The 18885-nt window shown below is 44.3% G+C and overlaps 3 protein-coding genes across 3 annotated transcripts in view; 2 read left to right on the plus strand and 1 right to left on the minus strand.

The window, feature by feature from the left end:
• The window catches only part of LOC311327941 (mitogen-activated protein kinase 1-like), a 9852-nt gene extending 4881 nt beyond the window's left edge, over window positions 1-4971 (minus strand). Inside the window, exons 1-4 of the mRNA XM_084461051.1 lie at window positions 4624-4971; window positions 2591-2773; window positions 1339-1528; window positions 1-55 (exon numbers count right to left, since the gene is read on the minus strand). The exon at window positions 1-55 is cut by the window's left edge and continues 62 nt beyond it. Coding sequence (XP_084317177.1) covers window positions 1-55; window positions 1339-1528; window positions 2591-2773; window positions 4624-4826 — 631 coding nt within the window. The 5' untranslated portion in view covers window positions 4827-4971. The remainder of the gene's footprint in view (window positions 56-1338; window positions 1529-2590; window positions 2774-4623) is intronic.
• A 1663-nt stretch (window positions 4972-6634) lies between these two features.
• LOC311327946 (ADP-ribose pyrophosphatase, mitochondrial-like) lies at window positions 6635-11241 on the plus strand. The gene is made up of 8 exons (XM_084461056.1): window positions 6635-6767; window positions 6978-7256; window positions 7581-7670; window positions 7811-7897; window positions 8198-8309; window positions 8687-8833; window positions 9355-9439; window positions 9937-11241. Exons 1-8 carry the CDS (start codon window positions 6676-6678, stop codon window positions 10080-10082), a joined length of 1038 nt encoding a protein of 345 aa, XP_084317182.1. The 5' UTR covers window positions 6635-6675; the 3' UTR covers window positions 10083-11241.
• A 387-nt stretch (window positions 11242-11628) lies between these two features.
• LOC311327892 (uncharacterized protein) lies at window positions 11629-18290 on the plus strand (the record flags this gene model as incomplete). Its single annotated transcript, XM_084461000.1, has 12 exons — window positions 11629-11740; window positions 12602-12713; window positions 13279-13372; window positions 13492-13546; window positions 14151-14291; window positions 14872-15032; window positions 15196-15294; window positions 15994-16139; window positions 16369-16540; window positions 17231-17343; window positions 17915-17999; window positions 18231-18290. The coding sequence occupies 12 exons, from the start codon at window positions 11629-11631 to the stop codon at window positions 18288-18290; spliced, it is 1350 nt and encodes a 449-aa protein (XP_084317126.1).
• Window positions 18291-18885: the final 595 nt, after the last annotated feature.

The raw sequence follows: 18885 nt of genomic DNA on the forward strand, positions 1-18885 counted from the left end.
AGCCGGTGTGGTCATGTTCCGGGTCGGCTATCCGCGCTAGCCCGAAGTCACAGATCTGACCGGGCACAAAACATTCAGCCGTCAAACTAGCTCCGTGCACACCAGCCAAGTTAAAGACTTATACAACATCAATGAACGAGTGAGCGACGAGACAAAAGCAGTAAGGGTCGAAGTATTTTTGGAAGATGGCGGTTGACCTCTTCCCCCTCATCCACATCACCTTGAAGGTCTTGGTAGGGACAGAGGACATGTTAATCAGAAGTACGAGTCGACCCCAAGCCTTTGCACATGTGTGCGCTATCCCCGACCAAGCACATATGACTCAGCGAATCCAGGTTGATATTAGCTGCCTGTATTCCTCAGAGGTATTCTAGAGTTGGGGGGTAAAAGAAGGAAACAGCTGGGTTTATCTCTCGGTAAACAGCGTGAAACGCATTCCTCGCTACTAGACCCGAGTGTGGCGGTGAGCCAACACCGATCCGACGCTAAATGTGTGGGAGTGTACGAGTACGCACTCGTGAGAGGGGCGAGTCCGAAAGTTGTTGAATCCTTCTAGTCTTGTATCAAACTGCCTGCGGTAGCTTTGGGCGGGGCTAGTCGCACTAGAAATGACAGGGCTTAAAGCCAATGGAAAGGACTGGAATAAACAAGTAGTTAAAAGCTAAATAACATGCCTCGATATGGCACTCCTTCTGCAGCCTTAACTCCCCACGCTGCCCTCCACTTTAAGAGATTCCCCTTATTCTGCCTTTCCTGGGTCATCCTGTGTGATTACTGTTTTTTTGCTTCCCTCTGGAATATGTAGAGAGTGGGTCGTATGCCCACCTCCCTTGTTCTCTGTAAAGCGCATTGTGTTGCCTCTGGGTATGAAATGCGCTATACAAATAAAGCTTTGATTGATTGATTGATTGATCCATTTAATCATCTCCCTCTTCTGTTACTAATGTCTGAATAGAAGCCGAGCCAATGACAGCAGCTCTCTCTCTCGTCTCCGATAGGGCGGCTGTGGCTCAGGAGGTAGAGCGGCTCGTCCAATGATCGTAGGGTCGGCGGTTCTAATCCCGCCTCCTCGCGTCGACGTGTCCTTAAGCAAGAACATTTACCCCCAAATTTCTCCCAATGAGCACGCACCTTGCACGCCAGCTGCCGCCACCGGTGTGTGAACGGGCGAACGAGAGGCCATTATCCAGCACTTTTATCCAAAGTGCTTTACAAGTGTAGTCCATTTACCATTTTAAAAAACCTCAGAGAGAGAAAGCAGTCGAGAGCACCGGCCACTAAAAAGTACACAAAAAAAAAAGTGTGTGTGAATGTCGTGCGCGCGCGGCGGCGGCTGACCTTGAGGTCACAGGTGGTGTTGATGAGCAGGTTGGAGGGCTTCAGGTCCCGGTGGAGCACGTTGGCCGAGTGGATGTACTTCAGGCCTCGCAGGATCTGGTACAGGAAGTAGCAGATGTGGTCGTTGCTCAGCTTCTGCGTCTTCAGGAGCTTGTACAGGTCCGTCTCCATCAGCGTCTGCACGATGTAGCTTGGGACGCCGGTCAAGGAGATGAAATACAATCAAATGTACGCCGAGCACATCCACCACGCTGGTGCGGGACAAAATGACATCTGGTAAAGTAAGGTTGCGGTCCGCACACAGCTGCTCCACAGGGATATTTATTAGGTAAAAGGTGACAACGTTGGGAGACCTGACGAAGACCCACACGGGTCGAAACGTTGTCACCTTTGACCTAATAAATAGTCCTGTGGAGTAGCTGTGTGCGGACCTCAACCGAACAAGAGGGAGAGGAAATCCACTCCACTAAGGTGCAATCTAGTCACGTCAGATCAATGATTTCAGGAAATGAGGAAGGATGCATTTTTGCATTTTCAAACAAGCCTTCACTCATCCATCTGACGGAGTTGGATCAGTTCCTTTGAACAATGATGTAGTCTTTCCGCTAGCCCGAGTGGAATTTTTCCACCAATCAAAACATTCAGATGGGCTCAAGTGTCTGGGAGGGAAGGTTCAGTTTAATTCTGGGCGGGGCCACTAGACTGCATTCAGCAAGGTGTCATAAGCACTGTATTTCATAAAGAGCACTGTAGTTTAAAAAGAGCGATCTCCATATGATATCACCTGTTCTTCAACAAGAAACTACCCAAGGTCTGTTACTGTATGTATATGATGAGTCATGTTCTCTGCACGACCTCTAACCTTCCACTGAGCTCACTGTGTAAGTACTGGCATGAGATCAGATGAGCGCACACACACACACACACACACACACACACACACACACACACACACACACACACACACACACACACACACACACACACACACACACACACACACACACACACACACACACACACACACACACACACACACACACCATCAATGAAAGACCTGTGTACCAACCCCTCTACAAAATCAGCCCACACAAATCAACCGACCCACACAGAAATATCTCTCTCACAAACACACATTCACGCGGATGCACACGAACACACACACACACGCGCACACACACACACACACGCACACACGCACACACACGCACACACGCACATCCACCAGGGTCCCGCTCGGAGAAAAGGATACACATCCCTCATGCACTCGAGGCGACGGGCCCGTAAGATGTCGTTGATGCCGATGATGTTCTCATGGTGGAACCGCAGGAGGATCTTGATCTCCCTCAGGGTGCGCTGGCAGTACGTCTGGTGCTCAAACGGGCTGATCTTCTTGATGGCCACGCGCTGGCCCGTCACGTTATCGAGAGCCGAGCTGGGGTGCGGTGAAGACAGGGGGGCTCGGGTTACATACGCACTGCACATCTATGTACATTCTTCACAGACATTCAGCAAAGTGACAAGACCAGCATGGACCATTTCTAGAACGTGGCTCATCTTCGTCTTGTATATTTTTAAGGCTCGGCACGATTTGACATGATCGTTGGAAATGAGAGGTCAAGCAAATAGACGTTCGATAAATCTAAGAGCGATCAAATTAATTATTAGTTTTACCATAAGAAGGAATAGAGGGGATAGTTCATAGAGTGATAATCACTGGATTGAGTTGTGTTGATAAGAACTACCAGTGCCAATTGAATGGTGTCCAAGACTATGTACAAATGTACAGTAGCAATCTGCCCTACTTGGATTTATTCTAACAAAATAGATATCTGATTTATCTTCTGTTAAAGACGCAGGTATGCAAATGTTTAAATGATGTATTACACAACCAGGATACACTCAGATTAACACGACCACAGTCAACATGTACGAGCCGGTGTCCTTATCGTGGTTTAGATGGTGCATTCTTGATAAAGCGCCGGCCCACAAGATGAAATGTACACTCGTATGAACGAACCCATGACCGATCTGAAATGCAACCCGCTAAAGTGTCTACGTTTGGTGAAAATGTTAAGGCCTCAAAAAAAGATTGGCCGTGTCCGAAATGCATACTACCTGCTACTTGCTATATAGTAGGCACTATATAGTAGGCATACTACATACTATATACTACCTACTATATAGTAGGCGAAATACAGTATGCACAGTTTTGATGTAGCATGCTGCATCTCGCCTACTATATAGCAGGTAGTATGCATTTCGGACACTTAACTCAAGTATTCTCATAGTTTTCTTCTTAGCACTAAGTAGTCGTTTTCGGTTTAACTTCCCTGTTTATAGCAAAACTATGATTGAATGTTATACTTGTTGTTTGGATAGTAAATTACTAAATATCAATAATGTAGCTTGCTATCCAGGTATTAGACCAATCCCATTATTTAAGTGTTCATTTAGCATAACTAAGCTTGCTCAATCACTCATTTTCATTTCCTGTATCGTTAGCTCCACACAGCCACGCCTTTTACGTTTAGTGCTAAAGCTCATCCGTAGTGGGTTGTAGTTAATGTAGTGCTAATGCTAGCTATGCTAACAACCAGCCAGGTGGTATTAGCATTAATGCTAACCGATTTACACTGAGATTAGGGGGAAAAAAGCCTCTGACATGACAATCTGTTGCTAACAGGGAGTGTTTAGAAATGTGCTAAGGTTAGCATGCTAACGCTAGCTACCTGCTAACGCTAGCTACCTGCTAACTAGCTACCTGCTAACTAGCTACCTGCTAACTAGCTACCTGCTAACTAGCTACCTGCTAACTAGCTACCTGCTAACTAGCTACCTGCTAACTAGCTACCTGCTAACTAGCTACCTGCTAACTAGCTACCTGCTAACTAGCTACCTGCTAACTAGCTACCTGCTAACGCTAAGCTACCTGCTAACGCTAAGCTACCTGCTAACGCTAGCTACATGCTAACGCTAGCTACATGCTAACGCTAGCTACATGCTAACGCTAGCTACATGCTAACGCTAGCTACCTGCTACGCACACCAAGGAAACGGGGTGATAAATCACAACCCAGTTAGCCTAGCTAGGAGGGTAATGTCATGAGTTGTTACTGTAGAGAGACATGATTTAACTAGCTAGCTTGCTAACGTTTGCTACCTAGCTAGCATGCTAAACAATTATCTTGGCTTAGCACTCGCTAGCACTAGCTAGCTAGCTAAGGTGCACTTGTTTCGTTGTTGTCTTCACACACATCCACCGCGTCTAATCTCTCTCTCTTACCAAACCATCCCGTAGGCCCCCTCCCCGATGTAGGAGAGGTTGGTGTAACGGGGGCCGACGTCAAATATCTGCCCTTTCACAGACTCCGACCCGGTCTTAGACCCCGCGGCTCCGGTGGCTCCTTCTGTGCCGGCAGCCCCGGCGGCAGCACCACTCGAGCCCGTGGCTCCACCCGCCGCCGCGGCGCTGCTCGAATCCGCCATGATTCAGTGTGGAAATGCACTATTCTCGGTTGATATTTTGAAGGTTGAAGACCTAGTGCGTCTCTCTGGGTGTTTAAGGGGTTTCTAGAAGGTTTTGTTAGTTTCCTAGGATGGACCGATTCGCAGATGGATGCAGACGAGTCGACCGGGGCCCTCTTCTCTACCGTGGAAATGGTTTCCGTGCGAGCGCGCGGGTCTGTCTCCACCAGGGGCGGAGATGCGCGTGCCACACTCCGGTACCGTGAATGCGCGTGCCACACGTCGGTACCGTGAACTGTCCGTGCCCGGTAAGTGGGCGTGCATGTTCTTGGAGGCAGACGGTGAAATAGTTTTTGCTATTGGAGCAGGTGAAATCACAAAATAGAAGTAATGTGAAGTCATATATTAAAGGCTATGAATAATATCGTATAGATATTACAATAGAATGTTTTTTTTTTTTTGCATAATCCACGTGTGATGTGCTGCTGTCATTTAAAAAGTCTAACAAACAAGCAATATTGCAACTTTTTGAAGGGCCTCCAGATCACTCCATATATTATCTCCACATCTGGTTCCATATTTAGGGGGGGAGCGTGTCTGTGTTCCCACGGCCCAATGGTCCCACAGCTCTAATGGTCCCACAGCTCAATGGTCCCACAGCTCTAATGGTCCCACAGCTCAATGGTCCCACAGCTCTAATGGTCCCACAGTTCAAAGGTCCCACAGCTCAATGGTCCCACAGCTCAATGGTCCCACAGCTCAATGGTCCCACAGCCCAATGGTCCCACAGCTCAATGGTCCCACAGCTCAATGGTCGCACAGCTCAATGGTCCCACAGCTCTAATGGTCCCACAGTTCAAAGGTCCCACAGCTCTAATGGTCCCACAGCTCAATGGTCCCACAGCTCAATGGTCCCACAGCTCTTATGGTCCCACAGCTCAATGGCTCAATGGCCCAATATTCTTCTTCGTAGTCGGTCTGACTTCCCATGCATGAAAAATCACCAAACTTTGCACATAGCACTGGACTTATACCAGAAGACGCTACAGCAACCGTCTGAAGTTTAAAACGTAAAACAATCATAACAAATCAGGTGTATATGCTATCACTTTTTAACCACCACCAACATGTAGGCCCAAGTGAGCAGAAACCTCCATATGCTTTGAGCTGGCAGGAATTATGAAGTCCATCACTCAGGTTTGACAGTTTGAGAAAAACAATCAAAACCTACTCCTCACACATTATTTGGTCAATTGACACCTCAATTGCTACGCTACATCTTCAGACTGTCCTAAAAAAATGTTTATTTGGTGAGACCACAGCGCACCAATATGTTTTACAGTATTGTAACATTACTGTATGCAGCAGCAGCGGCAGTTCAATTAATATGGCAATTTGGGATTGGACATGATGCTAGTTTGTCCAATATTATGGTATCAGAACGAATACCCCATTTTGATTTTCACTCCATTCCAGTAGATGGCGGTAATGCACACGAAAAGTTGTTTGCCAACCGCCATTAAACAACAGAAGAAGAAACCAAGACAAAAATAATGATAAAAGGAACGGACAGATAACCAAAAACATGCCCTTTTAGAAGTGTTCTTTCCATTATTGGTTTAGACACAAATAACAGAATAACGCTAGATTTACAGTTTATTCGTTTTGAAATTACAGTGAAATAAATTATACGATACTACCCCTGCGAGGTCGTATCGTCACGTGGGTTGTGACAAGTAGGCTACGTCACTGAAATGACTTCCTGATTACTTGGGCAGGCCTGCCTATGTTTATATTATTATATAATAATATTATTCTACCTCCATGGTGCCTACACCGTGCAGACATAATCAAACTGTGTTGATCAGGAATGATACGAGTTGGACGAAATTGGGTTGGGTCTATTCGTTCGGCGTTCATTCTTATAGGACTTCCATTCACCGTCTGCTCTCCAGGGATCAGGTAGACCTATTAACTTTTAAACTCTTTATTAGGCTAATAGTAATCCGACATTAGGCTGATTATATATATGTAATATGATTATCATAATGATGAGGCCATAGGCTACATAATGCTTCTCTCACACTCTGTCCTCTCTCTCTCTCTCTCTCTCTCTCTCTCTCTCTCTCTCTCTCTCTCTCTCTCTTTCTTTCTTTCTTACTGTATGTCCAGGTCTCCTGTCTCATGCTCCCCTGTCCAATTCAGTACCAGTAGAACTTTCTCAATCAGCGCCTACAGTCTCTGTGTGTCCAGTACCACCACCTCCATCATGCATTCCCTAGCACTTCATATCAAGTCCAGATGCCCACAGTACCCGGGCTCAGAGATCCAGCGCTGCCCCGTACCGGATGTCGAGGTGGATTGGAAGAGAGATTGGTCCCAGTACACCCCAGTGAGCTACACTGCCCCTTCTGTAGCCAAACAGCCTGCATGGGCCGATCCTGAGATTGGGTGAGAGGCAGAAAGGGGGCAAATCCTAAGATCTGTGTCCTGGTAGGATTTTTCGAAATGATAGTCCTCTGACTGTGGACATGGGGGCGTTGTTGGAAAGAACCTCTCTCTGGGATGTTTTGGTGTTGAAATAATCGGTGAGGGAGATGACGAATGACAATAGAGACATATGTGAGCATTGAGCGTCCATTAATCTTGGGTAAATTATGCTTGAATACCCAAAGTGTTACTCTAACGCTGGCTGAATTGAATAATTCATCTGCTGACATGTGTAGAGACTGTATGAAGGTTGTCATTAACTTATTCGATATTTTGTTATTCCAGGTCATTCTCCCCACAGTTTAATACTCTGGATGGGTCTGTTGATAGGAGAAGTCATGAGGGAGACTTCAAAGTTGAGAACGGGAAGCCAATGTGAGCATTAATCCATTATCTAATATTCTGTACAGTATGTGTAACTACCTCTCATTTTCAGAACGAATTTGGTCTGGAGTGACTCATTTAAATGATCAACTTTATCAAATGAAAGGATGTTTGCTCTTTCCCACGCTTAGAAACCCACGTGGCCGCACTGGTTTGACAGGAAGAGGTTTGCTGGGACGATGGGGACCCAATCATGCTGCAGATCCCATCGTCACCAAGTATAAATGTCCTTTATCCCCTAATTTCAATCCCCCTTTACACTTTTTTTTTTGCTTGTAAATGAATGTTGTTCTCTCTCTTTACAAGAAATAGTATGTTTTCTGTAACATCTTGAGTTTTATACATATTATGAATAGTGCATTATTAGGTAGTTTGATTGTGTGTAGCATCAAAACCCTCTGTTTCATATTGACTAGGCTGTGATCAGAAATTCAGAAATGTAGGCAACCTCACATGCAGTCATATGGTCCATTGGTCCAGCGGACTGACCTGAGGGTGTCCTGTGTCCTGTCCTGTAGATGGAAGACGAATCTGGCTGGACAGCAGGTGTCTCATCCCGTGTCCAAACTGCCCGTACTGCAGTTTGTGTCCATCAAGCGGAAAGACTGTGGAGAGTGGGCCATTCCTGGGGTCAGTGCTACCCTCCGTCGTGTGTGTGTGTGTGTGTGTGTGTGTGTGAAGATGCATTCATATGCGTTTTGTGTGTATATGTGTATCTAACAGTGTCACTGCGTTTTGTGTGTGTATGCGTATCTAACGGTGTGTGTGAAACTTTATTAGTATAGCACTTTTCACAGCACAGAGTCACAAAGTGCTTCACAGGTAAAATAGATCAAGATGACACAAAATACACAGCCAACATGGAATAAAATACAAATTATACAACGGTTAGTTCTGGTTCTCGATTCCGATTGCCTGGAAGCCGTGTTAAAATACTTTGTAATAATAGCACAGGTGGGCAGTACACAGAGAAGTGCATTTAACCGATTCAACTTGGTTCCATTTAGGGAATGGTGGACCCTGGGGAACTGGTGTCTCTTACTCTCCAGCGGGAGTTCTCAGAGGAGGCCCTTAACTCTCTGGATGCCTCGCCGGAGGAGAGAGAGAGGATCCACCAACGCATCGGCCAGCTCTTCAACTCGCCCAGCCTCCAGGTCTGCAGGAGAGAGACTCGCCCTGTGTTATTTCATACCATAATGTACCAAGCATGTACACATTAACCACTCTCTCTTTAACTTTCTTGCTGTTTATAATTCTTTACAATCCAGCTATCTGTTTTACTAGATCTTTACTTAGAAATGACATGGGGAGCGGCGCCCCGGTAGCTCACCGGGTAAGGCGCGCACCATATGAAGGCTAGTCCTTCACGTGGCGGACCCGGGTTCGATTCCCGGCTCGGGTCCTGTGCCGCATGTCCTCCCCTCTCTCTCTCTCCCACATTTCCTGTCTCTCTCAACTGTCCTATAACATTAGAGCTGAAAAGCCCTAAAAATATCTTTAAAAAAAAGAAATGACATGGGGAAAAATTACACATTATACATGATATGAAACCTTTTGTTCCAGTCTTTGAAGTTTGTATCAAAAAATAAGCGCCTATTGTTGCTTTATTCTCACGAACACAAAAGTAACAACTAAAGTGAGGCTATAAAACAAACAGCTGCTGCTCTTTCCTCAGGTCTACAAGGGCTATGTCGACGACCCCAGAAATACTGACAACGCTTGGATGGAGACTGTTGCCGTCAACTTTCATGATGAAACAGGTAGATATGTAAATCATATTTTCTTACATTCTACTTTAATGCAGATTGTAATCCACCCACAGTCAACACAGCAATCACATTCAGCAGTATGACATCTACAGTTCAGTACATAGTAAATCTTCCCGCCCTGGTGTGGGTGTACTGTGTGTGATGTGTATTAACCTCATGTCAAGCATATAACTCCATACTTATATTAAATAACATTATTCATAAGCATTTGAGTGCAGCGTCTTCTACCTACTCAGTAAATCCACCCAGAGTACATCAGGGGACACACAATTCCATCCACTGTTGTCATTTTCATGACATGGACTTTAGATGTCGGTTGTAAAACACTTTGAACATATGTGACATATGAACTATGTGACAGTGTCAACACATCTTGCCGTAATGCATTCTGCAAGACTATCGAGTAAAAAAAAATCCATTCCGTTCCACATTTGAATAAACACATTGCAGTGCTTGTAAAATTAATACATTTCCCTATCGTTACCTAGGTAACAGTGTGAGCGAGCTCCCATTGCAAGCAGGTGATGACGCAGGGCAAGTTCAATGGATCGACATCGACTCAAACCTTTCCCTCTATGCAAGCCACTCCCATTTCCTTGAGGTGGTTGCCAAGGAGAGACACGCCCACTGGTAACCAGGGAAACGCTGAGCAATATACATCCGAGGCTCAGTTAATGGCAGTTATATATATACATATATATATATATATAACTATACAAATAAAGCTTTGATTGATCGATTGATTGGTTGATTGGTTGATTGATTGATTGATTGATTGATTGATTGATTGATTGATTGATTGATTGATTGATTGATTGATGACAATGCAAAATCTTTATGCACCTCCGCCATTGGAATGTGAGAGTAGAGTGTGACCTCAGCAAGGAATATATTCTATTAATTTATATGACACTTATGTACTTGCCAGCCATGTCATGTTGTATGTGCATATCCATTGTACAGTGTATGAGGAGATCGCAGACCTACTGTAGGCTGAAGTGTAAAGAATGCTTGCTTCTATGCTTTTTTTCATCACCTGCACTGAGCTTATATGGCTTATCTACTTATCCACATGGATTTATACAGGATTGTAGTGAGCGTTCTTACTTGTTGCACTAGTAGTATACTTTTAAATCTTCACGGAGAAGTGCATGCTTCAGGCAAGTATGGAGGATTGGAAGAAGGGTATGAAATAGCAGTAACAGAGTAGGTTGTTTATATTAAGATTCAATCCTCATCTGAAATTGTCAGGTGTTAAACACGTTCCATGAGGTAATAAATTCATAATGTTGTTTTCAAATGTGCCTGAATTTTAGGGACAATTTGATATTGAGATATTTGCACAAATGACAGAAGTAGTGGCTCCATAATTCATGTGTTTAGAATCAATTTCCATACCTAGACACCAATTAAGAAATGAAATAAACTTTTATAATGTTATTTTTGTATTTTTTTATTTTTTTATTTTATTTTTATAATTATACTGATTTACTTTCCTGCGGCTGGCTTGAGAATGCTCAATGTAGCCTATGTCATTTTCTCCAGTCACTCTGTCCAAATATCTTTAGTCAGGACTGCACCGGTGGGACCAAGAGTGTCCAGCAGGGGGCAGTCAAGGAGGCTGCAGCTGGGACTTGTGGACTGAAGTGGGTTCACCTGCTGTTGATTATCTGCACCTGTATTTGCAGTGTCTGTTGGTTATTCAATCCTCACATGCATTCTGGCTAAGTTACCTTTGTTCTTTGTCTCTCACTTGGGTTATTTTCTTTATTAAAAACATTATTTTCAATCTCTCCACTCGTCCTGTGTTTACACGCTGTCCTTCAGCATTGTGACAAAAATAAATAATTTAGGGGTAATTGGGCATCCTTGCCGAATACCACGTAATACCTTGAACTTAGGGATCACACCATACCGTGCCACTTGAAAATAACGCTTCTTGAAACTACACTACCCAGAAGCCCCTACGCATCCCGACTAGTGACGCAGAGTAGCCGACGTGGCCCAGCCGGTTCATGAACTAACCGGGTGGATTCAAATGTTCTCGAGGGGCTCGAGGACCGTTTAATCAAACAATTCCACATTTAGACTATTTCTAATTATTATTATATATTATATTATTTATAGCTGACAACCGTACAACGAAAACCACATATATCTTGGTCAGTTTATCCGTGTAAATGTCTGGGAAAGTGAAGAACCGGAGTGCAGCGAACGCGGACTCTCTCAGCGTGTCCTGTGATGAGAGGATCCTGAGAGATTGCCACCAACTGTACATCGATGCTGATAGTGGTGAGTTGAATGGTTATTATATATATATAAGTATAGATAGCTAACCTATTTAACCTACTCGCTAGCTACATTATTAGTATCAACACATTGCTTGTATGCTAGTGCTAGCTAGCCTAACGGTGCCCGGGACCATGAATGGATTAACTAATTTAGCTAATTCTACATCTTCAGACATCTTTCAGCTAGCTAGACATCTGTGGCTATAGTTAGTTAGATGACCAACGTAGGCTAACTCCTCTAAAGTGCCATTAATGTCAGCTAGCGTTTGCTAGATGCTAACTTTAATACTTGTTGGTTGCTAAAGGTGGCTATGCTACGCCAACTACGTACTCTACGCTACTCTAACGTTCACTTGCCATTCGATGCTTGGTGGTATGCCAGGAAATCAGATAGCTAACATTAGATAAAAGGTAGTTAGGCAAGGCAAGGCAAGGCAAGTTTATTTATAGAGCACATTTCAGCCACAGGGCAATTCAAGGTGCTTTACATGAGACATTAAAAGCATTAAAACAAAAAGCAAGACATTATAGACATTTAAAACAAAAGGCAGGACAAATTAAAAGCATTAAAGCAAAAAGCAAGTCATTATAGACATTTAAACAAAAAGCAGGACAAATAGAATACAGGAATAAAAGTCACAGTGCAGTATACTGATAAACATAGCTCCTCTTAGAAAGCAGTGGCAAAAAGAAAAGTCTTCAGGCTTGTTTTAAAAGAACCAAGAGTTGCAGCAGACCTGCAGTTTTCTGGAAGTTTGTTCCAGATATGTGGAGCATAAAAACGTCATCAAATATTTCTGGTGTAATAAACTTATCAGAAGTAGCTGATGATGATGGTGGACTCTGCTTTCTTCTCACCCAGGACTGATATCCATAGCCCAGTCGGTTGGTGTAACTTTGCTTCCACCTCGGAAGAAGATAACCGTCATGCTGATGGGCAACCACTCAGCTGGGAAGAGCTCCTTCATCAACTGGTAATGCCACGTTACTGCTGTACTTTCAAGTGGGAATGAGGGTGCATTTGTGCTAAAATCCATAGTATCATACTGGTGGTATAATTACTCTCTCCTTGCCAGCTACACATGCCCCTGCCCTTAGAATAAGATGCTACCCCACCTCCAGCTGTGCCACCCCTTTCCTTCTACCTCCATTTCAACTGTTTTCTGCACGCTCAATTATCGGATACTGACGAACAATGTGCCTCATTCACCAACTAAGTTAAGGATTTCTTAAAGAAACACACCACCCTTTGGGGAATTTGGCTTATTTGCCATCTTCCCCAGAGTCAGATAATAAGACAAACACCCTTCTCTTGTGTGCCAGAGGGGAGTGGGTCAAAGAGACCCGTGTCCAGAATGGGAGGGGTCAGCCTCAATCTTATCAGCCCGTTTTAGGGTCCTGGAGGCGTCATACAGCTTCTCTCACAGGGCGTCTTGCTGGTTTGTTGCTAGATGGCTCTTGTTATTTGAGAGCCATTTTAGATGTGGATGTTATGATGTGTTTTCGGTAGAGCTGACGAGAGCTGTCACTTGGTCTCAGGTACGTGGAGGAGCATATCCAGCGCACGGGAGTGGCCATCGAGACGCAAGGCTTCAGTTTTGTCACTAGTGGGCGCAAGAGAGAGTCTCTCACAGTAAGGAGGCTAATGCCATAATTGATTGCAGAGTGTCATGTACACAAGCGCAATGCAAGATGAAAGCCCCCATCTGCCTTATTGTCTGTTCTTTTATATTTATGTATATTTTCTTTTAGGGAAATGCCACCCTCCATCTCTATCCCCACTTCAAACCTCTGCAAGAGTTCAAGGGTGAGTTTCCTTTTCTAATCTCTGTCAGCCATGTTGCTTTAACCATCAGCTGATGGGGGTGGATTGGCAAAAGCAACATGGCTGACAGTCTGTCTGTTCAAACATGTATGCCCACAATTGACCTTATTCACATGGCGGCCATTTCAAAAGTCACATTGAAAACTACCACGGTGAAAATCAGAGTCCGGTAATCATGAGTTTATAATTCCAGTCGTGTATTCTGACTGTTATTTCTGACTATTTCGAATCTTGAAGTGTTATTTTTATAACAAACTTGTACTATATGGTCTATGGATACTTCCGCATTCTGCCACCCTGAGCGTGACGTAAGAGCAAAATGGCCGCCATGTGAATAAGGTCAATTGTCTGTATTGTTGATCAGTAGCCTCATTTTATGATCATAAGATATTGCCTTTAAACCTTTACTGGTCTACTCATTCACATTCTACTCATTCACTCTTTTTCCGTTTTTGGCTTTTCCGGCTCTCTCTTCATTTCTCCTTTATGTGTATCTCTCTCTCCCTCTGTCCCACAACCCCCTCCCCCCCTACACACACACACACACACCCTCTCTGTGTGTTGGTAACCGTCACTCATCCCGCAGGCGTGTCCGAGTACCTGAGCACGGAGGTGTGCACGTCGCGGCAGAAGCGCTTCAGCCTGGTGACGTTCGTCGACTCGCCAGGCCTGGTGGACGGTGACATGAAGTACCCCTTCGATGTGGACCAAGCCATCATGTGGCTGGGTGGGTCCACCGGAGCACCCTAGCTGTGTTCGGAATCGCTCCCTAGTGCACTATATAGGGCGTCAGCCATTTTGTTTGTAGTGTCCGAATTCTCCACGGAATTTCCGTTCCCCTATATAGTCCACTATTTATTACCCACAATTCACCTTGATTTGCAGGGAACAGTGCATGTACCCTACATTTTCTCCGTTCCCTAGGTAGTTCACTACATGGTGAACCCTATCTAGGGAATAGGGAGTGAGGGAACGAGGGAGCGATTCCCAACACAGCTTGTGTGTTTGTGTTAGAGCTCCACTCTTCAGCCTATCGCCCTCTTTCCTGTCAGAAAGGGGCCCATCGGGTGCTACTCTGATCTATCAAGCTACTGAGTATGACTTAGGGTACCTGTTTTTGCTTCCCTCTGGAATATGTAGGGGTGGGACCTACGCCCCCCCTCCCATTGCTCTCTCTAAAGCGCATTGTGTCGCCTCTGTGTATGAAATGCGCTATACAAATAAAGTTTTGATTTGTATACAAATCATCTCTAAACAGTGCCCGTCTAACCCTCCTCCTCTCGCTGCCCCCCCCCCCCCCCCCCCAGGCGAGCTGTGCGACCTCATCCTGGTCTTCTTCGACCCCATGGGGCAGGCGCTGTGCAAGCGCACCCTCAACATCGTGGAGAGACTCAACGAGAAGCACGGCGACCGGCTGCGCTTCTACCTCAGCAAGGCTGACGAGGCGGGGGGAGAGTCCGACAGACAGGTACTCACACACACACACACTCTCTCTCTCTCTCTCTCACACACACACACTCACTCACACACACACACACACTCACAAATTTACACACATGACTGGGGGAGAGTGACAGACAGTTAAACACACACATGTAATGCCCGCCATGCTTTTTTGTTTTCCTTGCCAGAGAGTGATGATGCAGATTGTCCAGGAGCTCTGCAAGCGTCCGGGACTGAACAAGTGTGGCTTCGACATGCCCACCATCTACATCCCCAACCCCAACAAGGTAGGCTCCATAACAGCACGCACAATTGGATGGTTCAGTGTTAAGACGCCTACTAGGGATTTCATGTTCTAATGACATGGGGCTGCTACACCATTAGTTTTTATTTTTTTGTTTTTTTAATTTTATTTAATTTTATTTAATTTTATTTAATTTTATTTAATTTTTATTTTATTTTATTTTATTTTATTTTATTTTATTTTATTTTATTTTATTTTATTTTATTTTATTTTATTTTATTTTATTTTATTTTATTTTATTTTATTTTATTTTATTTTATTTTATTTTTTATTTTATTTTTATTTAAACGTCCGGGCCCCTATTGGAATGGGGGCTGGTTTGTTGGGGCTGTTGATTTGGAAGGTGGTAGCTGAGACTGCACTTACAGCACATATCGCATGTTTCATTTCACATCCATTGTGGTGGTGTACAGAACCAAGATGATGAAAATTGTCTGAATATTTATGGACCTTACTATGTCTATGAATACACACACACACATATACATACTATACCGATGTGGACAAAATTGTTGGTACCCTTCCGTTAAAGAAAGAAAAACCCACAATGGTGGTCACTGAAATAACTTGAAACTGACAAAAGTAACGATAAATAAAAACTTACTGAAAATTATTCCGCGAACGTGTCTATTTGGGATTCAACCCGAGGCTTTAGCCCTGTCCCCTCCTTCCCCCCCCCCAGCCAAGCCGCTGTGTGAACCAGATCGAGGACGTCTGCCGCACCGTGGAGAAGACCATCAACCAGACGGTCCAGAACACCCTGAACTCCCTGGAGAAGGACTGTGAACTCATCACCGAGGCCGTCGTTGATACTCTTGGTGAAGACAGGTAACACCCCCTACCCACAGACGGACAGACACTAGGGATGTCACACTGTGGATTCTTCCCCACCGACTAATAAACCCATGACAACACCGTCCGTTACCAGTAACAGTCTGCTGTCCTGACGTCAGTGGGCAGTTCCTTCCACCATGGCGGGGCCGGGACATATCGTTGTTATTATTCAACATGTTGGACCCCTGCTGCCCCCCCCCCCTCCCCGTTGCCCCTCCCTCAGGCAGACCAGCGTGGAGAACCGGCGGGCCCGTTGTAAGGGCTGCCTGCTGGCCCTTCTGGGCTTCAGCGTGCCGCTCCTCCTCATGGCTCTTCTGCTGCTGGGCAGTCTGTCCAGAGAGCTGCTGGAGGTGGTTCTGGGTGACCAGGGCACCGAGGTGCTTTCTCTTTACCTGGTGAGTGGGGTTTTTTGGGGTGGTGGTGGTGGTGTGTGTTCATGGTACTTTACATTACATTAGTCATTTAGCAGACGCTTTTATCCAAAGCGACTAACAATAATTGCATTTAACGTAGGAAGAGCCAATGTGCTACTACTCACCAGAACTCACAAGTGCATCTCCTTTCTAAAACAAGTGACTAAGAGCATCATCTAGTGGTGAAGGCAAAGTGCAAGAATAGCAATCTAAAATAAAGTGCAATACAATAAAATACTTCTTGCAATGAGAGAGGGAGAAACGCTGGCAGCAGCATGCGTCCAGTACAGGTGCAGACAAATCGTCCTTAAAGTGGCCATCTTGAAGATTTCAGTTTCATTGTCTTTGCTGCGACCTTTGCCAATAAACGGTAATTGCATGTGAGTTTTTTTGTGCGTGGCTGGCCAGCCGTGCAGCTAGTATAGCGTTTGTCGGGTTATCCCTCCCTCCCTTCCTCTCTCCCTCCCTCCCTCCCTCCCTCCCTTCCTCTCTCCCTCTCTCCCTCTCTCCCTCCCTTCCTCTCTCCCTCCCTCCCTCCCGACAATGTTGGCCTGCATCTCTCTGTTGGCACCACAAGAGGCAGTAGTCCCAGCACACCGAAATCAAGAAGGACAGCAAAATCAACCCCTCCTATACCCACTGCACAAATATCATCTCGACTCTTATTTTCAGACCCCTGTGGCGAAGGTCTTTGACGCCATGTCTGTGGAGCAACAGCTGTACAGTTGTGGCGGGCTGGTCTTCCTCTCCTTCATCCTCCTCATCCTCGCTCGTTTCTTTTTCAGGTAAGAGGACATCTCGGGCAGCTTTTTTCATTAGTTTTTATTTTTATATCGTTTAAACTTTTTGTGTTCAATTTCAGTTTAGTTAGTTTTAATTAGTTTTTAAAGCAGATTTTCTAGTTTATTTTATTTTTATTATTTTTCTGATAATGCTTAGTTTTACTTTAGTTTTTATTAGTTTCAGTATTAGTTTTTGTTTTTGTTTTTGTAAAGCCTAGTTTATTTTTATTTCAGTTAACTAAAATGTTTTTTCACACCTAGTTTTCGTTTTTTAGTTAGTTTTCGTTAACTATAATAACCTTGGTGCACAGTCTGTCAAATGTGTGATATGGACCGTTGTATATGATCGTTAATAACCTTATAACCGGGCTTATAATACTACAATCTACTCCTTTAATCAGTAAACAAGATTGTGTTGCCATCTGTTTAGCTTTCATGTCTCTACACTTTTAAGTTGATCATGTTTCTCACTGTCTATCATAGATATTTTTTTTTCCCATTCGTGCAATAATGTGACTCGGCATTCTTTTGCGATCGTATGCGAATAGTTTTGTCTTTGTCTCAAACTCTGCAGGACGAGGCCGACTCTCTCTGGCAGACAGAAGAGGCAGCTTCAGGAGAAGCTGGAATATGTGCAAGACGTGGTCAAGTCGAAGAAGGTAGTGTGTGTGTGTGTGTGTGTGTGTGTATACATACATACATGCATACATACCCTTGTGTGTGTGTACCAGTGTGTACATACCTGCATGTGTGTGTATGTACAGAACCTGTGTGTATGTGTGTGTGTACATGTGTGTGTGTGTGTGTGTGTGTGTGTACGAGTGCAGTAGTACGCAGTGGGCAGTCAGTTCCAGTTGTCTTACTTTGTGTATCTCCCCCCTGTCCTGTAGAAAAAGCTTTATGAAGAATACCTCCGTCAGAGCGTGGGTGACCAAGACATGGACTTATAGAAAAGGGTTTGGGCACCTCAACGTCTTCTACTGTAAACACTTAATATTCTTGTACTGTACGGTTTGGGGAATTATTTTGAAGTAGATGTTATCTGATGAGACTTGATCTTATTGGGAGAAGAACTAATGACGAATTTCTAATTTATACATCGCTAATAACAAGCAGGATGAACAAGTATATTTTATAAAGTGTGATTATTTGTATTTCACCTCTGGAGGGAGTTCAGGCTTCAATACGTCCGAACTAGACCCTCATGATGTAATACAAGTTATTAACAATGTTACTAAAATGTTATTGAATTTGTATTTTTGTTAGAAAAAGCATTTCTTCAGCCAGTTGTGGGCGGCAGCACTGTCCTAGTCATGTTCTGCAGTCACCTTTCTCTGATAGATTTTTAGTTTTTATACTGTATACTAGTTCATAAGTGTACTGCTTGTGTGTATGTACTTTCCTGGTATAACTTCAATACCCCATGTCCATCATGTCATGTATCAGCATCAATCAATCATGTCCCTCCAAGTTCATAACCAGTAATACATGTTTTGTACTTGATTTTCCTGCATTGTTTCTGTCTCGTTCTAGATTATATCATAA

The sequence above is a fragment of the Borostomias antarcticus genome, assembly GCF_949987555.1.
Source record: "Borostomias antarcticus genome assembly, chromosome: 35".
Taxonomy (NCBI): Eukaryota; Metazoa; Chordata; class Actinopteri; order Stomiiformes; family Stomiidae; genus Borostomias; species Borostomias antarcticus.